The following is a 24490-nucleotide window of genomic DNA, read 5'->3' as shown; positions in this document are numbered from 1 at the left end:
GAGTATGTCATGTTGGCATGAACATGTTCTAGGAGTATGTTCACCTCTCGTTGAATCCGCCTTGGTTTTGATGTAGTCTCGTTTTGCCATGTTCTATAACAATTTAACAGTTTGTGTTATTCACCTTTGGGCTGATGGTAGTGTGATGGCTCTCAAGCACCTTATATACCTTTCTATGTGTGTGTGTGTGTGTGAGAGAGAGAGAGAGAGAGAGACTGCGCACATACAGTGCGCCGACCGTTCAAAGGAGCCGTGGACCTTGACCGGCTGTAGTGACCTCTTTGCGCACATGCACTGTTGGCTGCAGCCTCACCGAACACCACCGGCCGTCAGCCTGCACAATGCGGCACATCCGGCCCAGAACCGACGGGAATTCCGTCAACCCTGACGGGTATTTGCTTATGCAGGTTGACTCCGCAGCCACAATCTCTTCAGGCTTGCTGCGAGCAGTATATTGCTGCTGTTTTTTACAGCGCTTTTTCTACACTCCATAGGACTTTACTGAGCATCGTTCTTAATAACCTGAGGCCACAACTATTTCTACAGTGCACAACTCTTTCTGAGACATAAATCTACTGACGTTATTTGTGTACTTAAACAAATTTGAGAATTACAACAATAGCCTGCTGTATCAGTGGCATACGTCGTTGTTAACCAAGAATTGTTGACAATACTATAAATGTCCATAGGCAGGAATAAATAATTGTTGATTGTACTTGGAAAAGAAAGCTCGAAGGGAACATCGGACCAATACAAACACGATGATCATAAGGTTAAAAACATGCCCGGTACAAAAACTACTAATTTTGACTGCAATCTCCGGGGAAAATGCATCCAACAAGCCTTGAGCAACCTGTAAAACAACGGGGAGTCAACACAACGAACTTACTAACACGTAAATCATTAAAAAAAGCTATTGAAGGAAGAAACATAATTTTATCGTTGACCTTCATAATTTCATTGGAGTCTCCTGTCATTTTGTAGCATGTTCGCTTGCTGTCGTATGCTTTGCAAGGCATGGTTCTAAATAAAGCTACTTTGACACGTAAAGCTCTCTCTCGTGATTCTGAGTTGTAATGCTCACCACGCAGAGGCTCGCCATCATTTGGATGAGGGTCAACCTGCTCATTCGGTTTGGCCTCCCCTCGTAGCTGCACAAAGTTGTGCAAGAGGCAGCAAGCGCCTATCACTGTGGGTGCTATTGCCAGATCGACATTCAACTCGCGAAGTATGCGCCATCTATTCTTCAAGATACCAAACGCATTTTCCACTTTTACTCTGCCTTTTGAAAGATGCGTATCAAAGTGCTGCTTTTGAATTAAGTGTTGCCTACCTTTCGATCAAAAGGGCTTCACCAAAAAAGTTGTGGCTTTGTAAGCTGAGATCAAGTAGGGTCGGATGCATTCGCCTTGTAGTTGAACTGTGGGATTGGCGATGGCTCGACCACTCTTCAATTGTTGGTAAAGAATGCATTCCTTAAAGTGCATTGAGTCGTGCGTGCTGCCAGGGGCACCACATACAACACTCCAAGAAAGCTTACGGGAGTCTACGATCCCTTGCAGAAGAATGCTAGGGAATCCATGCCTGCAAATGTAGTGTTGGAAATTTATCCTTTGATGAATTCCTTTGCAGTCAAATATGTGTTCCATCTATGGCACCTGCTACTTGTGGAAGCCCTGTAATAGCTTCAAATCCATCCATTATGCTTTTCAGCCTAGCACCCTTAGGAATGCAAATATGAAAGCGCTGCAACATGCTACGTTGGCTTAAAATGCGACATATAATCATGGTGTATTTTCGTATAGTGGACTCCCCGATAGGGTAAAGACAAGTCATTGATTTGGAAGAATGACCATGTGCTAGTCTCCACAATACACATGCTAGTGCTAGATCACCAGCTATGGGAGCACGGACAAATAAATCACCACTGCAAGGCAATAAAGGCTCCACTATGACTAAGAGTGCATTGAAAGACTCATAAGACAGGCGATATGCAAATAAGTACTTGTGCCAGTTATTTAGATTGGCTTCTGACCATAGCCGGCAGTGAATTGAGGTCCAAAAAACCTCCTGCCTTGGAAACACCCACCATTGACAAGGCCCGTAGCGCCATGCATCAGGCTCCAATAAACTCATGAAAACTTCCCACATCATGAAGTACAACATGGACCTCAAGTGTATCTTGTGCTTCTTGTATGGAAGAGGATGGCGTCGCCAAAGTTGTTGATCTTGCATGCATATAGCAAAGGATTGTAGTAGCCAAAATATATGCAAACTTTCCATCCTACACCAACAAGACTACCCAAATAATTTCTAGTCAAGTATTAAAGTAAGTTTGAAACGAATTGAGGTTAGTAGTGTTACCTTATGCAATCATAAATTCAAGATGCTTCAAAATCCAGCTACTTTGTTGTTGCAGCCTGCAAAGCAGAAAGCATACACTCATGAGCTTGATGATAATTAAAAAGGATTGTAGCCTTGCTATAGAATATTGCATTTACTTAATAATCCCGGACTTTGGCTAGAATCTTGGCAAGCTCCAATTGAGTGGAGAGGTAAATTTGTTGCCGTTTTGTGTTGCCTCTAGCTCTCTCAATGTTGCATTGTGTTTATCTTCCACATCGCAAAGTGGATCGCATAACTTGGTCATGCCCTCACCTATGGTTCGATTCACAACTCCTAAGAGAGACCGCTTTGACTGCTTTGCCTTGCTACCACTAACTCCCTCTAACTTTGTGAAGTCCATGGAGCTTAAAGGATTTTGTGATGTACTCGCACTCACTCCAGAATTTGTCCCCACTTCGTGCTCAAGCTCATTCAAGATGTCTTCATTTTCCTTTGCAGGCCCATCGCTGTCCAAACCCCCCAGCAAGCCCGTACATCTAGGGGTCTTGCACCACATGACATCCAGGATGTCAAAGGACGACCACGTGCTTGGACTTGCACGAGTGAAAGACGATTTCAACTTCTCCTTTTTGTACATCTTCTTGAGGGTATCAAATCGATTTTTTGTATTCTCAGTGTTGTAAGTGGTATCCATCTCAACATTGAGATTCAAAACCACGGCCTCCCAGTCCTTGAAGCGAAAGTTGCCCTTGTTGATGTGATTCCATTGTTCGTCGTAAATTCTCATTACGGGTAGTGTCATCGTCCCATGTGACTGAAATTTGCCTAGGACGCTTAGTTGCCTTTTGAGACACATTGCCACTTGGCTGCTCTTGGCTAGTGCTGTTAATTGGTGGCTCAATATGAGTACCACTTGGTTGCTCTATCCCAGTTGTTATGTCCACATCTTGTGTTTCAATCATGACCTTAACAACCTTAGCAGGATGTAGAGGAGGAGGAGCTATGGATCCTCCATCAGGCATAACGTCCATGGCACCGGGGGCGCGGGGGGGGGGAGGCAAATGTGTTCATGAGGTTGACCTCTTGAGAAAAAGGGACAAACTCCTCACAGTCATCATCAAATGGAGAGCACGTGCTGCTCGAAATGGGCCATGGGGGCAGCGTGGGCAATGTCCCATACATAGGAACATGTCTCGCAATTGTTCCTCCAATAGGAGGATCTTGATACCGAGTCTAGGAATGAGCATTTCAACAACAAATTATGGAAAGAAGTGATATGCAAGAAAGCTCACTATGGACGGATGCGTTGAGTGAATGCATCAAATTATCATCTACCTTAGGCAATTCTTGTTGAGACACTCGCACACCACAAGAAGCGATTGGGTTGGCCTTTGCTCGAGCAGGAGGACGCTAGCCTGCATGAGTGTTCATTACAGGCAACATCTGTAGCATGTTCGATTGCATTACCCATTGACAACCTAATTAGTAGAGCACATAATAGCTCGCATTTGATAATTTTAACTAAATAATGGAAAAACGGATTGCAGCAATGAACATGAGCATGAACATGAGGTTGAATAAGAGTACATGAGAGTGAATAATTATGCATAGAAATACCTTGCGTGACACCTGCAAAAACAGTGAAGGTCAAGCTGCTACAACATGTGCTCATCTATTCGGAATAGCCTGCTACGTTCATTCAGATTCTCCTGTGCTGCCTGATATACAGTACTGTGTTGATGTAGGCCGCTTGGGGGATATCGCGCAAAGAGCTGCAGAACATGTGGAATCAGCGTGGCAGGTGCGTTGCAGCATTAATTAACTGGCGCACATACTGAGAGGGTGCAGTTACCTTACGAACTGTTGAAGAAATTTCAGCTGATGAAGGGTTCAGTACTACAGCGCCGTTTAGGTATCCTACAGTAGTATGCAGATGCGTAGTGCCGAACATGGAATGCTGTAGTAGCTCAGCCTAGGGAGCAATAGTCCTCCATGTTAATAGGCAGTGCATTGTAGCCAGGCGAGGAGGCTTTTTATGTACAGGCGCTATAGCGAGGTAGTCTACGCATTTGACCACTGGCTTGCACATGCAAATAGCGCTAAGAATAGTAGGGCACCGCTTGGATACCGTTTCAAACGGCTAGGGAAGAGGCCTGGCTTTCCGGTTCCTGCGGTGGAACCACGTTCAGGAGGCAGTACGCTAAGCTCCAATTTCGTGGTGGGGTAGCCAGGAATCTTCTTCGACCGGCGGTTGCTTTTGGGTGCATGTGCGCACCCTGAGAGAGAGAGAGAGAGAGAGAGAGAGAGAGAGAGAGAGAGAGAGAGAGAGAGAGAGAGAGAGAGAGAGAGAGAGAGAGAGAGAGAGAGAGATTAATTATCATCCGTGGAGGTCATATATGACGTATGGGACCAAAAAGTTAGACCATACAAATGATTCTCTTGAAAAGAGGGTAATGAAGCGTGAGTAATCATGGATACAATAAAATGTGACATATGTCACTTAGGGGGAAAACAATTGGTAACTAAGGGGTGGTGTTCGCGATGGTAGGAGGCTTGGGAGAGTGAAACTCACGTATGATAGCCTTCCCCCCACGGTATACCGCCCACTGTCCTTTGCCTCGTGCTGCATGCACTTTCTTGAGCTCTGCGCCTTTGTTTTTGAATTGTGATGGGGTGAGTTCTTCAGCGGTCCATAGTTTGGTGCCCTTGAGAAGGTGTGTTTGTTGCAAGAGCTTAAGTCAATCTTCTCTCTTCTCGAATTCGAGAATGGCTTGTCCACTTGGTAACGGCTTGCTTCTATCGACCATTTCTATCTTGTCAAGGTCAACCTTGATCGGCTTGAGCGTTTCATTAAGGAAGTTGATGCGTTCCCAAAAGTCCTCCTTGATCGCTTCCAATGCTTGTGCGTAAGGTCCCCAACCCGCTTACACCAAAGGGAGATCGGGTCCTTTACAAGTGGTATCAGAGCCTGAGCTAGTAAGGTCCTGAACCTAGGGGGCAAGAATAACAACATGAGGGTTTGATAAGTAATTTTGCAATTGCGATTGTAGTATATTTTAAAAGTGAGGAAATGAGAATTTCTGTATCAATACAGGAAAATGTCCGCCAGGCCTACCAGAAGTTTATGATCTTCAATGTCATGTTCGAGGCTGCTTGTAAATCCAAAAAAATTCTATTTCGCAAGAGCATCATGCAATTACTAGACGAGATGTTTTTTCCTCCTCCTACGTGGAGAATCAACTGGTCAAAGTTTGGCGGAATTTTCCTGATTGATGCGGGACAGATAGAGGGTCTGTCACTAAACTTGAAGAGACTCAAATGGGCACAAACACTTTGAACCATTGAAGTCTACTTTTTCAGGGGGACTGAAGATCAAGATCAAACCCTTACTATAGATGGGATAGAGGTGTCTCAAAACCAGTGGGTATTTGATCATGTAGCTAAAGTTATATACCCATGTAGGATCAGACCTATGAGGGTAGGGCCTAAGTTTAGAGGATAAAAAAATGTTATATTTTTTGATCCCCTGTCTGACCCACCAGTAGTTCAGAAGATTTTTGTATAGGAGTGTTACCATCTTGTACATAGTATGAGTCAATGATTGTATTAACTCTTGTATATACCATGGTTTTATGACAATGTCATGTTTTGTGTAATTCAAATGAATGATTATGGTGATTGTTGGATTTTTGTTTTCATTTAAGTTTGAAAGTATATACATATATTGAAAATTTTCATAACAAAACAAATTATTCCTTAGCACTAAAATAATTTCATTAATTAAAATCCCAGGGCAATGCAAAAATCCTTTACACTCCCACCCAAGAGAAGAAACTATTATTAAAACAAGTCCAACTCCCGACCTTCAAGGGATAGGGACCCAACTTAGAATGAGATGCTGAAGCTTGGCTTGACGCCATGGATGACTATTTCCTGGCGGTAGGAATTGCTTCAAAAAATCAAGCAATGCTGGGAATGTTTCGACTCACTGGAGATGCTAAACTATGGTGGAAACAACGTTGTAGGGATAATCCTTCCATTAGTCCGTCCTGGGAGAAAATGAAACAGGAAGTAAAAGAGAGATATATTCCTCCGACGCATCAAGCTATAAGAATGAATGAATTTTTTACCCTCCGTGAGTTAGGGCTTACTTTAGAGGAATACTACACCAAATATGCGTCCTTACGGTGCTATGCACCACCAATGACAATGGAACAACAGATTGCTTGCTTCTGTCAGGGCCTTAACAAACCTTTAAGTACACACTTAGAAGCTATGAGGTCCACACAATTCAAGATGCCCTTCTCAGAGCTAAATCTCTTGCGTCTGAACTAAAACAACTCTAGAGGAAGGGCGATGGAAAATTTCAACGAAGGGCAGTAACAACTGCAACAAATATAGAATAGATTTTTCCGAATGTCAGATGTTATGGATGCAATCAAATGGGGCACTACAGGAGCAGATGTCCTGAGGAACAAAACCCTAGAGTGGCTGCTGGGACCATTCCTTACTCTCAAGCAGGCCAAGGAAATAATCAAAGAGGAGAAAGAAATAGAGGACGAGACACAGGAAGAGGTAGAGGAGCTAGAGCCTATGCTGCAATGGGAGAGCCAACCCTGATGAATGAAGAAGATGAAAGAGCTACTCTTTTTTCCGCCATTGATAACCCTGGAGCTCGGCAACAGTATGCGATCATCCAAACTACTGCAAATAAACAAGGTGAACAATTTGAATTACTTATAGATTGTGGTAGTACACACTCTTTTCTCTCCCCTAAATGATTAAGGAAGCTCAGAAAATTAGTAGTAGAACTAGCAAATGGGAAAAAGGTTCTATCTCAATTTACAGCCGGGGAAGTAGAATTCGAACTAAGAGGAACCCTTATTTCATCTTACTTTCGGACCCTACCAGTAGGAATCTGTAGGAATGGATTGGTTAATCAAAAATCAAGCCCACATTCATTGTGCTCAAGAGAACCTATCTTTCAAGAATCACTTAGGTGAAGAAACATTAGTACAAGGATCCAATGGGACGCCTAAGGCTCATTTAGTTAAGGCTAGTCGACTTCTGAAAGGGTTACGCAAGGGGCAATAGATCTTTGTAGTAAAACTCAACAAGACTGATGATTCAAAAGACGACCCAAATCCAACGACCCAACTCCAGAATGGCTTAAGGAATTTTCAGATATATTTCCGGAAGATCTCTCAAATTTGCCTCCCCCAGGGGACATAGATCATGAAATAGAGACCTTTCCAAGTAGTGAACCAATTTCAAAGAGACCCTACAAAATGTCACTCCCTGAAGCTATTGAATTGAAAGAACAGCTTCGTCAACTTATCGAACAAGGATTCATACGACCAAGCATTTCACCCTGGGGAGCGCCGATTCTATTTAAAAAACAGAAGGATGGATCTTTACGTCTCTGTATCGATGATAGGGGACTTAACCAGGTGCCTGTAAAATAAGTATCCTATTCCTCGCATCGACAAATTACTTGATAGATTATATGGGGCCAAGGTATTCACAAAAATTGATCTCAAGTCATGCTACCATCAAATCCGGATTAAAGAAGAATATATTTAGAAGACCGCATTCAACACCCGATACAGGCATTATGAGTTAATATCTTTTGGTCTTACAAATGCTCCTGCTACTTTTAATCGACTCATGCAAGAGATATTCAAAGAATATCTGGATGATTTTGTATTGGTATTTTTCGATGATATATTGGTATACTCCAAAGATGAAAAAGAGTATGAAGGCCATGTATATAAAGTACTACATCTTCTACGCCAATATCAGTTGTATGCTAAGATGAGAAAATGTGTGTTCTTTACTCTTGAGTTAGCTACCTCGGATTTATATAAACCCAGAAGGAATCTCTGTAGACCCCGCAAAGATTAAGGGCATAATAGATTGGCCACAACCCAAGTCTGTCATCAGCGAGATTTGAGGATTCCTGGGCATTACAGGATGGTATAGATTCTTTGTCAAAGATTACGTAGTCATCACCGCGCCTTTGACTCGGCTACTTAAAAAGACATCCAAACTTACTTGGCAAAAAGAGCAAGAGGATTGTTTCCTCAAATTAAAAGGAAATCTCACGTTAGCCCCTGTACTCAAACTCCCTGACTTCACTCTAGAATTTGAAGTAGTAACCGATGCAAGCGGCCTTGCTATAGGAGGAGGTCTGAAACCAAGAAGGCCGACCAGTCGCCTTCACCTCTTGAAAATTGAGAATCCATGAGCTGAATTATCCAACTCATGACCTGGAACTCCTAGCCGTCATCCATGCTCTCAAGCTTTGGAGGCACTATCTTCTAGGGGGAAAGTTTCAGTTAATCACTTATCATCAAAGTTTGAAGTGGATTTTCTCTCAAGCAACACTCAACATGAGGCAACGAAGATGGATTAAACTCTTACAAGAGTATGAATTTGAAACAAAGTATAAACCAGGTAAGGAGAATGTGGTTGCTGATGCCCTTAGCCGCAAGGTTTTTTTGGGGCCATTTCCATAGTCAATAACCCAATTCTAGACAAGGTTAAGGAAGCTTCCTTGGAAGATGAGGTTTATTTACAATTCCTACAGGTTATCAATCAAAAGGACCTAAAGGAGAAAGAGAAGGTCAGAATCAAGGACTACTCACTTGAAGATGGATTTCTCTATTACAATCACCGACTTTATATTCCTAGGAGTTCAACCTCGAAGGAGTTGATCCTTTATGAAGGACACAACGTTCCAGCAGACCGGCCATCCTGGCTATGCAAAGACCCTTAATTCTATAAGGAAAAGCTATTTTTGGCGAGGTATGAAAGGAGATATACTTCGCTACATCAAACAATGCCTTTCCTGTCAAAGGATTAAAGTTGGACAAGTAATGATGCCAGCTAAACTTCAACCCCTTGACATTCCTCAAATGAAGTGGGAACTCATTAGCATGGACTTCGTAACAGGCCTTCCTACCGTTCAAGGAGGTTACGATTCCATTATGGTGGTAGTGGACATGCTGACCAAGGTGTCTCATTTGATGCATGTGAAAATAACTTACATTGCATCAGACATAAGCCGTCTTTTTTTCAAAGAGATCTTTAGTTACACGGACTTGCAAAAAGAATAGTCAGTGAAAGAGATGCAAAATTTACTTCAAAGTTTTATTTGAAGCCTTAGGTACCCAGCTATGTTTCAGTTCAGCCTGTCACCCTTAGACTGATGGTCAGACAAAAAGAATGAATCAGGTTATTAAAGACATCCTTAGAAGAGAACCCCGGAAATGGATACAATTTCTTCCTTTGGTGGAATTCGCCTATAATTCTTCATTCCATAAAAGCACTGGGATGTCACCTTTTAATGCACTTTATGGGCATGAATGTATATCACCCCTAAATTTTTCTGACCCCACTACAAGAGTAGAAGCTTCAAAACAAATGCTGGAAGAGATGGACGCCCAAACTAGGGTCATACAACAAGACATTCAAGTTGCTAAGGACCACCAAAAACATTATGCTGATAAAAAACGGTCTGACCGGTTTTTCAAACAAGGGGATAAATTATTCCTTTGAGTCCGGCCAAAGAGAAGCAGTCTATCTTTGGGAAAATTCAAAAAACTTAGCCCCAGATATTGTGGACCTTATGAAGTGATAAACGTAATCACTGAGATCAAGCTTACAAACTAAAGCTGCCTGAACATCTCAAGGTTCATAATGTATTCCATATCAGTCTTCTAAAACCTTATATCCCAAACCCCAATGACACTCTAGACGACGAACAAATTGTGATGCAAAAACAAGGAATTCTTGAACTCCAACCAGATTGTATTCTCAATACCAGGAAAAGAAATCTGCAAAACAGAATAATCAGAGTGCATATAGTAAAATGGAAGGACTACCCCAGTGAAAACGCCACATGGGAGGACGATGTATCACTTCTCAAAGATTTTCCCAATTTCATGGACATTTCAATTCCTTAAGTTGGGTGATTGTAAGGTTTCCAGTTCTTGAAACCTTAGAAATTGTATAAAGCTTAATCAAATTGATATGTTTATTAAGAAAGCAATGTAGAGTTGTCTGACCATGGCAAATATTGGTATTTTTGGAACCGTAATCATGACTTTACTATGGTTAGAAATTGTCAGAACTGAATTCTGACAAAACCTGACATAGTTATGGCCACTTGGAAGTTTATATTGGTAACTAAATTAACTAAGTAAATTGTAAAGTCTTGGTAATCATTGCTGCAAAAGACATTTATCATAGAACTCTCTAGATATTTACAGACATTTTATAAATTATGATGTAATAGCAGAAATCGATTTGGTGTATCTGGGGGCTGTGTGGGGTAGTAATGAACCTGCCTAGCCTTGATTTAGCAGTAGGTGGCACTAGGGGGAAGCTGGGGTTGCCTTGAAGTGCAAGGAACAACCTAGGAGCCCTAAAAAGCTATAAAAAGGCCCCCCTCTTCACAATTAAGGCAGACTTGGAGTCCTGGTCATTTCTCTCTCACATAGAGAGAACTCTACTAAAAAATCACTAGAGAGCAAAAACTCTAGCTGATTATCCATGGTAATTAGCTTAATCCTTTTTTAATTAGTATGTTAATTTATCTATATTTTTTAATTAATTTAATTAATTAAGAAGATTAAATTTATTTACACTCTAAATTACTCTCTTAATTCTTAATATTTTGCTGAGTACTTAGATTAAGATTAGGGATATCAATCTAATTAATTATCAAGCCATATTAGGGTTGAAATTAATCTTTTATGTCTTAAATTAAAGGTTATTATATTAATTAAACTTAGATTACTATAAGATAATTATCAAAGCTGGATTAAACTGTCAAAAAGCTAGAAAAATTATCTTATAAATTTTTGATTATTTTTTGTAATTAATTAGGTAGAAATTAGTTGTTTTATATCAAAAAACTAAGGAAAAACCTACTTAATTAACTAAAAAATTCTTAAGTTAATTATCACAATTAAAAAAACTATTAAAAACATGGGGTAAATTACTCATTAACAAATAATTAGTTTAGCTAATTAGTTAGGCTAAAATTATCTGTTTTTGAGCGTAAATAAAAGGGAGAAATTAGCTAAATCACTTAGATAATTATACAATAGTTATCAAAGCTATAAATCAATGTTAAGAAGATAGGATAATTAGGCCATGCATAGAAAATTACTTTATCTAATTAATTAGGATAAAATTGTTTGTTTTTTAGCATAAATTAAAGGGAAAAATTAACTAAATCACTTAGATAATTATACAATAATCATCAAAGCTAGAACTCAATTTTAGAAAACCAAGATAATTAGGCCATGCATAGAAAATTAGTTTATCTATTTAATTAGGCCAAAATTGTTTGTTTTTTAGCATAAATAAAAAAGGGAAATTAGATAAATCACTTAGATAATTATATAGTAATTATCGAGGATATAAATCAATGTTAGGAAGCTGAGATAATTAGGCCATGCAAAAGAAAATTAGTTTATCTAATTAAGTAGGCTAAAATTGTCTGTTTTTGAGCATAAATTAAAGGGGAAAATTATTTAAAACACTTAAATAATTATACAATAATTATCAAATCTAGAAATATTATCAATTAGTTGGGATAACTAGGCCATGCACAAAAAATTAGTTTATCTAATTAATTAGGCCAAAGTTGTCTGTTTTTGAACATAAATTAAAGGGAGAAATTAGCTAAATCACTTAGATAATTACATAGTAATTATCAGAGCTAAAAATCAATGTAACAAAGTGGAGATAATTATATCGTGCACAAGAAATTATTTTATCTAATTAATTAGGCCAAAAGGGTCTATTTTTTAGCATAAATTGGAAAGGGAAGTTAGTAAATTAATTTATATAATTATATAGTAATTAAAGAAAGATAGAAAATAGCATTAAGAAGTCGAGATAATTATCTTAAACATAAATAATCAGTTTAGCTAATTAGCTTACCTAATACTGTGTGATTTTGACTATAAATTGAGAAGAAAAATTAGTAAATCAACTTATAAGTGAGCAAGATAATTACCAAGATTATAATACATAAAAATACACCTAGGATAAATATCCCATAAGCAGATAAGTAGTTCATAAATTACTAAAGCCTATTTTTGAAGAGAAATTAAATAAGGAAATTAGTAAAATAGCTCCAATAATTATAGGATAATTATGAAAGCACAATAATACTACTATGGAGTTAAGGAAAAAAATCTCACCCAGATATTTATCGAAGATATTTACTTAGTCCAAAAATCTCTATTTTTGGATAAAAGAAATAAGAGAGATTATTCCATTAATTCTCTAATCGATTAAGTATCCTTTTATAAAGCTACTACCATGGCTCCGAAGAGGACCCAGGGAAATCCTTAGTCCAACGAGGACAATACAATTCACAAGAGGGCTAGGACGTCCCATGACCATGAGGCTAGGCCTAGTAGTAGGCCTACGGAGGAGAGTCTTTAGGATTAGCGCAACAGCATATAGCTGATCAGTCCTAGGTGGATTTCCACTTATTTAATTAAGTCTTTAAATATTTTAAATTCTTTTATAAGGTAACATTGCATACGTAAGGAGTGAGTAAGAATCAGAAAGGAATAATTCACCGAAAACGGAAGGTAACTTCCAAGAAACCAACGAGCATTGTTTGTAATTAGGAAAGAACTGTTTGGCCTAAGACTGATTAACCTAGGAAATAATGATTGATCATCCTTAAGACAACTTGTCTCAAGACACCTTTGATTCCTTGAAATATTTTTACTCCAAGTGATGAGTAATGATGGCGAGTTAGCCATGGATGAGTCGGTTACCTCTGTGTACGTGGAGTCGTTACCCCATACATGTGTATGTTTGTGGATACTACTTAGGATATCATTTTTATCTTAGGAGAACCGTTTGATTGTATGTGCAACTGGTTGGCGTATGGGCGCCCGGACTTTGGGTGATGTCTTTTTCCACCCCGGTTTTTATGAATAAGGAATGGGTGCCATTTTCGCCCTTGTACCTATAGGTGTTCTTGTGACAAGCCAGTACTGGTCAGAGATACTTTAGATTGACAGAACCTTGTCTTAAGTCTAAAGATGTTTGTTTGTAAAAGAATGTTTTCAATATTGCTTTCAAGGGTTGTTTTAATGAATTACTGTTATGAAAGATAAAAGGAATCATTATTTTAATTGTGATAAGAACATGGTAGTAATTAAATAACAAAAGAATCATGTGTGAGTGGGGTAGTAAGTGGGGATTTATTAAGCTTGTCAATCATGGACAGGTGGACTTGATTAGTCAAGTAACTATTCATTCCTGCGCACTAAAATCATTTAGTAAACTTCTTCAATCGAAAGAGAAGTTCACCAACGGCTGTGCCCTCACATCTGTTAGGGGGAAATAAGTGTTGGTTGAAAATACCTTACCAAATTGTTGAAGTTATAGGGCCGAAATAGTTCTAGAATTTTCAATTATTGTCCCGTTTTCGCTGTGAGACAGGACTAGGCCTTTTGCTAGGGCTATAGACCCAAGCCATTGTTAATGGTAAAGGTCTATTCCTTGGATTTTTTTCTAAAGTTTACTCGGATTTTTATTAGGCCTAGAGACCTGTTAAGGACCCTGTCCCCCTTTGATGTGGGCGGGTTGGGGACCTCACATTGTGGTAGTCCGCCAATGCGGATCTTAAGGGAATTTGCTTCTTGGCACTTTCGTTCTTCGAGTTCCATTGCCACACATGTCTCCACTTGAGCGAGCACCGACGTTGTAGCTTGGGTGACCTGTGCTTCTACTTCCATTTCCTTATTGGTGGCAATATTGATCGTTGATTCAAACCGGGTCTCAAGCACACTAAGGCAAGATTTGAGGTCACAATTCTCTTCCATCACTTTATCAAGGGCCTCTTGAGTTGTCTTAAGCCATCGGCCTTGTTCGAAACCGCTACGACAACTGCAAATCTTAGCCGAGGCTGCACCGGGGTCTTTGAGAGACCCTCTTTGCTGGAGCCTTTTCAATTGGGGTTGTCCTCTTGCGAGCCATTTTTCTAAGAACCCTTGGTTAAAAGCTTCTACTTGTCTTCTCTAAAAGTGCTCAAGAGGTTTTGCTGGCACACAGGCACCGTGAGCTGATGGATATGCAAGCGTTTAGAGGGGGCGCCATGGGCTGAGGAGTATACCTTTGGTTTGAGGCACTGTAGCATCGAATAGGATGCAGCTCACATGCACAGAAGAGCTTGCAAACGCTCCTCATGTTTACTCTCATTGTGGCCATCGACTAGGGGGAGGGAGGGAATGGCTTTCAACTAACGCCCCCCATAGGGCAGCCCTTGCCTAGGGGAGACATGTGATAGAACTTAGAGGCGGGCTAGGTTTCGACAGAGGCGGGCTGAGAGAGAGAGAGAGAGAGAGAGAGAGAGAGAGAGAGAGAGAGAGAGAGAGAGAGAGAGAGAGAGAGAGAGAGAGAGAGAGAGGGGGGGGGGGGGGGGGGGGGGGGTGGGAGAGGCACCATTGGAGAATATTGTGAATGTGAATAAATCATTCAAATGTTAAAAGGTACTCTTTGTTCACATGCATGGTGCTTCCATGGCAAGATGTATTGGCTTGTGTTAATTGGAAGCCACCTCATCCCATAGACATGCATCAAATTTTACAGTCGGAGGTTCTTTTCATGTGCAAAATGTTATTGAATATTACATGACGTGGCAAAGAATACCAATACGATATGCACAAAAGTGCATAGCTAGGACCAACCTTAATGCAAATGCAGTAGATGGGCATCATGAGAGACACACTAGTTGTACAAGCATGTCCTAGCATAATGTGAAGAAGCAAAGTTCTCCCAACACCTGATGTTGAACAAACCACCAGAAGCTAAAGATGTGACTCATTAGGCCATTAATGAAGATGTCTATTGTGATGTTTATAAAAGGACAATCCTCCATGCATGTAGCAACATTTGAGGAATACCGATTGGTAAAAAATATCTGTAGAATGATTTTGTCACTTGTAGTGTAGGAGAATGCTATATTGTACTATTGTAATGGAAATATATTGCTCCAAGAGAAAGGTCTTGAATTGAGTTTAGCAACTACTCCTGAGATAGACTCAACATTGGTAAAGAAGTGCAAATAGGCTTGCAAATGTGTAAGCTTGCCGATGAAGAGCCGTGGTCACTCATCTGAAGAGTAGAGGAAGACACCTCAATCCAAGAGCAAAGCAACTGATTCACAAAAACTCCCAAGACGTTCAGATTGAGAAGTTTGTACCGCAAAAGGCCTCCATATTAAGGAAAGCCAGACTCAATGGTTTGCACTGTAGAAGCTATCGTTTGTAGAAATAGGCATCGATAGATTGCACGACCACAACCAGATGGTATTGTGTCAACACGCAGACTCCTCCAAGATGAGAGAGAGCCCGACTAAGTAGTCTGCTTGTAACATTTTCCATGCGACGTAGAAATTTGCAATGTAGTGATGCTAAGAAGAGGGGTAGCCAAACTAAACAATCTATGCTGTAATTGTCCTCTCAAAATAGGGAAAGCGAGACTAACTAATTTGCATTGTTAGGATCCTTTGAGAAGAGGTCTTGCATATCAACTCCACAAGGAATTCCAAAGCAATGAAATTCCACTCAAGTCTATACATGAAAGCGATAAAGATCACCAAGAAGAGATATAGGATCCTCTCTTCTGTAAGGCCAAGAGAATGCTCCTCTATATACAATGTACATACTCTAGTGATTAGTATCTCTCCACCAATGATGGTGGTGCCTTCTTTGGAAAGGTGAGGTTTCTTATGCCCAGAGCACGGCAACATCTAACTTGTATGGTATGTACATATCAATCACAAGCCATACCCCCCTCTTGAGTCATGTCAGCCTATATTGGAATCGAATGTAATGTCCCTTGCAGATCGCATGCCAGAATGCAAGGTTAAGACTAAGTCAAGGTTACGACAAATGAGAGGCAAAAAGCTACGGAGAGCCTCGTCAAACTATATGGCACGTACATATGGTCCAAGGGGATCTAGGGTCCAAATTTGGGGGAGCAAGGCCATTTTGATCTCAGCCGTCGGATAATCTATGGTCATGGACCTATGGTGCAGAGGGGATCTAGGGCGCAAATTTTAGGGGGGCAAGACGACTGAAATCTCAATGATCGGATCATCTAGTAAACTAGGGTGAACTAGGGGCGGATAAACTAGGGTATGATACGCGCTAACGTGGTGGTAGAGCATTCGTGTGGCAACCGGATGGTCTTGGGTTTGACCCACATCCCACGAGGCGGGTGAACTAGGTGTGAACTCGGAGCGCCATTTTTGCTCCAAGTTCACCCTTAGTTCACCGCCTAGTTCACCACCCGATCGGACGGCTGAGATCAAAGCTGTTTCGCACCACCCAAATATGGGCCTTAGATCCATAAAAGCCGCTTTGCACCCCCAATTTTGGGCCTTAGATCCCCCCTCATTGATCCCGTGTAAGATAGTGACGTCAAGGTACGGGCTGAATAGCCTCAGGACTAAGTGGCACGGGCATGGGAGGGTGGGATCTATGGCCGGGGGATTGTGGGCCGTAAATCCCAGTGGCAGCGCCGAAAGTAATCTAGGGTACCTTAGTTTACTTTTTATAATTAAAAAGTAAACTAGGGTACCCTAGATTACTTTCGGCGCCGCCCTTGTGCATACATGTTATAAGTAAATTAGGGTCCCCACGTTTCACAACGCGCGCATGGTGTAGTGTTTACGATGTGCGTCTCTCATGGGTGAGGTCACGTGTTCAAAACCCATGTGGGTACCTTAGTTTACTTTCAAAACTCGGGTACCGTAGTTTACTTTTCACAAAAGTAATCTAAGGTACCGCATTCCAGATCTACGGCCCACAACCCCCCGACCGTAGATCCCACCCTCCCATGCCCGTGCCACTTAGTCCTGAAGGCTGAGGTGAATAGCACGCACTGCCATAATGATCACAAGGCAATATGTACAACCATATCTGGAAGTGCAAGCAGCCCCTTACGGCCTTACCTATGGCATGGGCGGTTGGACGAATAGTGTTCTGTCACACTACCAAATGCATTGCAATGGGTGGCTAGCAGTAGAGTGGAGTAGGTACACTCTTAACATACGTATGGTTTCATGTTGCTCTTCATGGTTGGATGCTGGGAAAGTGCTCTCATGCAAACCAGCACGAAAATTTTGAGCTGCTATATGAGATGCTTCCTTGAATGGTTTCTAGCGTTATTGGGCCACCATAAATGTTTTTGCTTTTGATGGCGCAAATGGTGTTCAGAAACATGTATATTTAAAGTAAAAGAATATGTTTTTGCAATGTATGTGGAGAGAGAGAGAGAGAGAGAGAGAGAGAGAGAGAGAGCTCTTAAGAAAAAAGTAAGACCTGCTAAGCTTTTTCCATTACAAAGGTTACAATTCTAAGGCTGTATGAGGTTGGGGTTGCTAATGAAATGGCTTGTGTGCAATAAGGAATGTATTTTTCTTTATTGTGTTCCCCTAGATGTGGCCTTCATGATGGGCATCCTTTATGAGAAGCACATAAAGTAATGTGAAACCTGATGAATAGTTGCTATAGTTAGTGCCTAGGAAGTGCTTACCAATTATCTGCCACAATGGGCAACTTGGACAAATATGTATTTAGCTGAGGCTGATATGAGGCTTGTGGAATTGATTGATGCTTCCATTTGGTAGCAAGAAACCAACGTGGTGTTGCGCGAGATGTGCAAATATTTGTGGGTAACCACCCATGTGATTGTAGCTGGATGGCTGGCTTGAAAGCTGCATCACAAGCTGTGCTTCTATGACATACATTGATAAAATCAAGCAAATCTAACCTATGCTCGGCCCAGCCTGGACTAAAAACTCGTTACTCTCCCGGCTTGCTTGATGCTCTACTTGTTGGATCATAGATGCGACCAACTGGCTATATGTGTACAAATACTAAAGCTATGTGCATTTTGCTGCATTGTGGAAGTCCTGAGGTTCAGTAGCTAAGAGCCTTTGTTCAAGTCCTAACTTGGTTGCCAGAGAAGGTTTGCCCAAATTGCCAGTGAGATGATGCAACATTATAGGACGTGATGACATGGCCATGGCCTGTAATGAGCTTGAATGAGAGAGGTTGGCCAACCAACACCACATTGGCTTGCCAATTTTGACCCCAGTTCCGTGTCATCCGAACCCACCCGGTCTTTGAGCCCTTGATGAAGGCCTGGCTCACATCTCCACTACCGCCAACATTGGAGATAAGGACCAAATTGAAGTATCGAAAGCCATTTATGGTAAATCGAATGCCCCCTTCTCTTCTGCAAGGAACCCTGCACAAACCCATTACATGATATGAGCTAAATTGAATGAATTCCCACTCACATTCAACAATTCAGTGTAGCTATATGTGAGGGCAATGCAATTTACCTGCGGTAGAGGACTGGGACAATGCCAGCACGGTACTGTGCAAGCTTGAGGAAGGAAGGCTCCGCCATGTCAAAGTGCCGTCGAGGGGGATTGCACCATCCACCGTTGTCGGATGCGAGTGCCCAATTTGGTGGGCAAAAATTGGTGGCGGTGACAATAATTGAGGGGTTGCCTGGCAAGCACCATTGAGCATCATTCCAACACTTTATCTCAAAGCAGGCTCCGCATTGCTGCCCGTTGTTGAAAAGTACTGTGCTCAAGGCTGCGGTGTGTGTCCCATACCCTTGGCTGTATAGATCTCCATATCCACATGCTCCACCTGCACAGTTTCACATGAACTAGAGATTAGATAATGCACCTAGACAAGTGGGCAGATTGCCGTGTGCATAGCATCTCTCTCTCTCTCTCTCACACACACACACACACAAAAATGCAAATGCAGGTTGCAGAGCTGCATCAGTAGGATTTTAGCATACATGCATGCAGGGTGAGGAATGTAAAAAAGTAGCATACAAGCAAACTCTGGACTTCCATTCAATGAGAAAAAAGTGTCCAGAAAAGCACCAGAAAGCAAATTCTGTACAAGCTGCAAGCTCACAAGAAGTTTTACACAAATTCTCACAATAATTCCCACATTGTGACTTACCTCAACATCTTGAGTTTCTGCGAGGGAGGCACCGCATACATAGCTAGGTACGATTGGGGGCAGGGGACTGCTGGCCCGGTGGGGGGGCCGGTGGTTCCCTGCCCCCAATCATACCTAGCTAGGTGTGTGGTGCCTCTCGAGCAGAAGCTCATGATGTTATGCATTGTATGAAAAGACTTCGCTTTCCTACATGAGAATATTTCTAAGTCTTCTCATGAAGAAGAGAATGGGGAATGCCCTAATTCACAATTGGAAAATGAGAGAGAGAGAGAGAGAGAGAGAGAGAGGTAGTTAGTACCCATGGTTCCAGATGCGTCGCTCCCTCCATAGAAGGTGGCATGGGCGTGTCTCCAAACTGAGTATTGGGCAATCACCACATGAAGGAGCGAGGTGAAGGTCAACAAGAGCAAGAGAAGGTAGTTAGCCATCTCTCTCTCACACACGCACAGGGCAAGCTAGAGTGCCTGTGTGTGCTTACTCACGCTCTCTTCCTGGAGACAGTTTGAAGTTTGGATGCTCATTCTCCCTCCCTACCCCCCTCTTTTTAAACGCCCTTCAAGATAAAAGCACCCCTTCAAGGTGTGAAATCATGACAACTTCTAACTGTCGCCACAAGAAGGGGCCCGCACCACCTCTTTTCTCCAGTTCGACCCTCGCTCTAGCCTCTCCTCTCCCCCAGCTCGCACACAACCCACTGAGCGGTAAACCCACCTCTCACTTCCTCCCTTCTCTCTCTCTCTCTCTCTCTCACACACACACACGCACCCACGACTCACTCACTCTCTCTCTCTCACACACACACACACACACTCTCTCTCTCTCTCTCTCTCTCTCACACACACACACACACACACCCCCCCTCTCTCTCTCTCTCTCTCTCACACACACACAGACGCTACCATTTTACCTTTCTATCCCACACTCCACTTTTTACAGCCTAAGAGTCTCAAAAAGTGTCTTAGCGGCTTCGATCCCGAGACTTCACGCGATTTTGCTTTCGGCTTATGATAGCCCTTGCTTGCTCCATTCGGCCCTTTCATTTCCCACCTCTATGATCGATCCTACACTCCCTTTATCATCTCCTCCCAAAATCTTCCTTCACAAGGTATGTCCTCATGGCCCCTTTTTGCCATGAAAATTATCACACACACAAGCGTGAGAATCTCTCAAGTATGTCCCATTTGTGGATTGTTGGACATGCAAAAAAAAAAAACCAGAGGAAAGAGTTTGTTTTCTTACTTTATTTAAGTAGAGGCGTTTAAATGTCCCAGAAATAACCTTTTTCTAAAAACTTGGAAAACATATACGTAGAAAATTCTCTACGTAATTTGGCTGCATTTGAAGGTTTTTACACTAAATTTCTCTAAACTTCGTAAGTTTCCTCACCTTCTATCTTAAACTTAGGCGTAACTTTCATATTATGCAGGTGGGACTACACGAAACTTAGGGTTTTTTTAGCACTACTCTCTATGTGATGAAGAAGAGAGTAAAAGCTTGCCTGAATATAGACGCACTGTAGAATAGACCTTTGTTCAATGCGTTACTATACTTACACAAGCTTTTACTCTGTTCTTTGTCACATATAGAGTAGGAAGGGGTGAATAAGTAGACAATCTCCAAAAAGGAGATGAACCTACCCCCCAATTTAGAAACAATTTTTTTTTGAATATTCTTGAAATCTTGCTTATGTGGCCTTTTGTGATTTGCTGAAAAGTTTAATGTTACTAGAGCTTGAGTGTCTTTGAAAAACCTCAAAAACTCTATATTCATTGATAAAATAAAAATAAATATCAATCTTCATATTATCTAATTCGCCTTTTCAGGATGATCTAAGATCCCTGTCACACTAGGGCACCAGCCCCACCCGCTTTTTCAAAGGAGACGATGATGTTGTTGTCACACAGAATTTTAGTGCAAATGTTGCCTGATCACTGCAACGATTATTGTCGTGCAAGTGGTACGCTCTTCACGATTGGTGCTGACTGCTAGGGCTCAGCCCATGTCAAATGCCTTCCCTCCTGCAATTTTCGAAGATGGCCACTCCTTTTAGAAGTTGACCAAGGGTGCAAGGCCGCCCCTCTGACAAGGCGCGAAGGCCAACTTTTTCTTTTTATTCAACCAATGGGTAGCCGCCACCTCTGCATGGCCATCCAATCCCTATCCTAGTGTGATAGGGGCCTAATGCAATCTTCACATTTCAAATGTGACTAGATGTGCAACACACACACACACACACACACACACACAACAACAACAACAACAACAACAACAAGAACAACAAGAAGAAGAAGAACAACAACACACATACACACAAATTAGGTTTTCTGCGTAGGTCTCTCTTTGGTGGCCCCTTCACCCTATCCTTTCCTTCGGGTCGGTCAAGATTTGAAATACACTAGCTCATTGAGTGCTCTAACTCTAGCCATGGACGTTATAAGCTCTATCCATTTAATCCATGCAATAGTTTAGCCAGATTTCCTCCCATATAAAACTTTGGAACTACAATTCAAAATCTTCTTTTCCAAGCATGGTGCAAAAGTAGGCTTACAAAGCCAATGGACAAGCATTATTGGTGTGTCTCAAGGGTAAAGCATACCCAATCCAAAGGTTGAGATATAAAGCCTTTTCTCTAGCGAGTATTCATATCTAATATAAGTTAATCAAAGCTTCATTTTCACGATTTTATACATGTTCAACTGTTCTCCTGCCTTTTCGATTCACATTGAGTGCTCTCTTACCCCCACCTCCTACAATCTCGAGCCCAAAAAGTGTATAAGAAAACTTACATTTGAAGGGTTCACTTGAAAGATTGTGATATCCCTAAGTGAGTTGAGTTGTATAGGAGAGAGTACACACTCCACCACTCCACTCCACTCCACCCCTTCACACTTTTTAAGCCCCACACTATGCCTCCACTAAGAGTACTTTCTAGTACAAATGAGAAGCTCCATGCTTACTAACTTATATCACTTGTTTGAAGAGTGAACCTCTAATGTGGTTATACTCTTTATAACCTACAATATTCTAGAGTATTGGCTTTGGGCAATCCATGTGCATTGGTACACAAGTTGCAACTCATTATGGCCTGCGAGTAATTATGCCAATGGATGAGGCTACTTATCAGGGTAATTATGCCACTGGATGAGGCTACTTATCGGATACATACTTGGTATACATTTGTGGGAGAGGGGAGGAGAGCTACATGTTGAGTTTTGCTTTGCTTGTAGCAATGGACCATAAATCCACATACCAATGCATCTTTCTGGCATGTAGTTCTCGCATCATTTATCCAGAGATTTAATTCATTCATAGATTTAATTCCACAATCTTGGCTATGTAAGGATTGATCTCTAACATAAAATTAGTGCGGATCTAATGTGTCTTTAAGCTAGTTGGTTGTACAAACCACATGAAGGTTTCCTAAACAACTAGTAGTTAGAATCCTAGGTGGCAACAATGGAAAGGCAGGTTTGCACTACATCTTTATGTTGCATTGTGCAATAAGGGTGTTGTCAGACATTTGTGGACACTTTTACTTGTGGGCTGAGATATGCCTACCAAAACAAGGTCATACAAGGCCGAAGATAAGGAGTGAACATTGAGTTGGAGTGTCAACCCACGTCCACACCAAGAATTTTGGGTTTCAGATGAGCTCCTAGCCATGCTATCCCCCTTTCCTTGCACATTAAATGGAACGACGGAAGTTGACAATTTTTCTTTTCAGAAAAAATCTAAATGTGGCTACCTATACAGATTCACATTCCAATTGGAAACTACACCAGTCCGTTTTGAACATAATGTGGATAGTTGGAGCATGTGATGGAGGTAACCTAAATTTGGATTGAGCTATGGGTTCCTATCAATTGAGCTTTAACTCACACGATACCATCGATCATGTGTGACATGGGCCTAAGAATACTTGTTAACCTTGATTTCTATTGAAGAATGCCATTCTTTAGGCTAGAGAATCTTACGATCATTACTTTCCTTTAATAGCCTCTCTTTTTGCTAGGAAAGCGAGGCAATGTGGACCACACGTTGCATACTATTCTAAAAGATGCTTAGGCCTAGGTCTCGTCGTTTTAAGCTGCATAGGACACTTTGGACGAATTCCATGTAAAGAGGTCACCAATACAAGAAGAAAGTTATTAAAGTATTCCACTAAGAGGTGCTACGTGAAGAAACATGGGAAAGAAATAGCTTGAGACGAGCTAGTTTACCATACTTGAATTTTATTAAGCTGCATGGCTGCAAACAATAAGCTTCAATTATTCAACAATTACAAACAGACTACAGAGTTTACGGAATTTCACTTAATTTGGGGATTGCAGAGCTCCTGCGCTCCCGCACCCTTGCAACTTGCGAGCTCGTAGAGCAGGAGGCTCAAGGTGGGGTTACAACATGACATGGGGCTAGATTCAAGTAGGGGAGATTAATTTACTACTTAATCACTTAAATAATCACATAGACTAGTAAAGGGCCTAACATTATCATATGCCTACTTAATCACTTAAATAATCACATAGACTAGTAAAGGGCCTAACATTATGTGCAAGAGCTCTCCTCATAAAGTGAAAGGAGTCACTCCTAGAGATGGCTAAATCTAAGGAGATGATCTTGGCCTATCTTTTTTTTTTTTCACCATCAGCGCGGGGAAGGAAGTAGGGAGAAACTATACACATATCATGTATTTACAACTGTACATCGTTGCACATTACACCCTCGAAGGGCAACTGTGAGAACCACCCCCCCAATAGGGGAGGAGAATACATCCAAGAGAATGCAACTTGTGAGTCTCGAACCCTCAACCTTGGGGCTACATCTCAAAGGTCTCACCAACTGAGCTATGTTTCTTGGGTATCTTGGCCTATCTTGAAGGTGGACCAATAACAAAGAGAAATAAAGTGGCTACCAATGAGGGATTTTTTTTTTTTTGTTGAGGGCTATGGCTTAAAGTAGAGAGATTTAGGGAGTGGATTGAGGGTGCTAAAGGTAAAAAAGATCACAAAAGGTTTAAAAACATTTAGCATTATTGAATCTACTAACATAATATGGCGGCCAGCCTTGCACTTTCCACGTGTCGCTTTCTGCGAAATGAA

General features: G+C 41.4%; 1 protein-coding gene and 2 pseudogenes across 1 annotated transcript; all 3 read right to left on the bottom strand.

Annotated features, from left to right (window-relative positions):
- Positions 1-2501: 2501 nt before the first annotated feature.
- On the bottom strand, positions 2502-4297 carry LOC147429432 (uncharacterized; annotated as a pseudogene).
- A 787-nt stretch (positions 4298-5084) lies between these two features.
- Positions 5085-14598, bottom strand: LOC147429431 (uncharacterized; annotated as a pseudogene).
- Positions 14599-17699: 3101 nt separating this feature from the next.
- Positions 17700-19923, bottom strand: LOC147429430 (expansin-A16-like). The gene is made up of 3 exons (XM_086495669.1): positions 19690-19923; positions 18746-19064; positions 17700-18648 (listed from the first exon to the last, which is right to left on the bottom strand). The coding sequence occupies exons 1-3, from the start codon at positions 19817-19819 to the stop codon at positions 18339-18341; spliced, it is 759 nt and encodes a 252-aa protein (XP_086351795.1). The 5' UTR covers positions 19820-19923; the 3' UTR covers positions 17700-18338.
- Between the last annotated feature and the right edge of the window lie 4567 nt (positions 19924-24490).

The sequence above is a fragment of the Adiantum capillus-veneris genome, chromosome 22, assembly GCF_014529385.1.
Source record: "Adiantum capillus-veneris isolate H3 chromosome 22, ASM1452938v2, whole genome shotgun sequence".
NCBI lineage: Eukaryota > Viridiplantae > Streptophyta > Polypodiopsida > Polypodiales > Pteridaceae > Adiantum > Adiantum capillus-veneris.
Note: the sequence above shows the minus strand (reverse complement) of the source record. Positions and strands in the feature narration are given on the sequence as shown.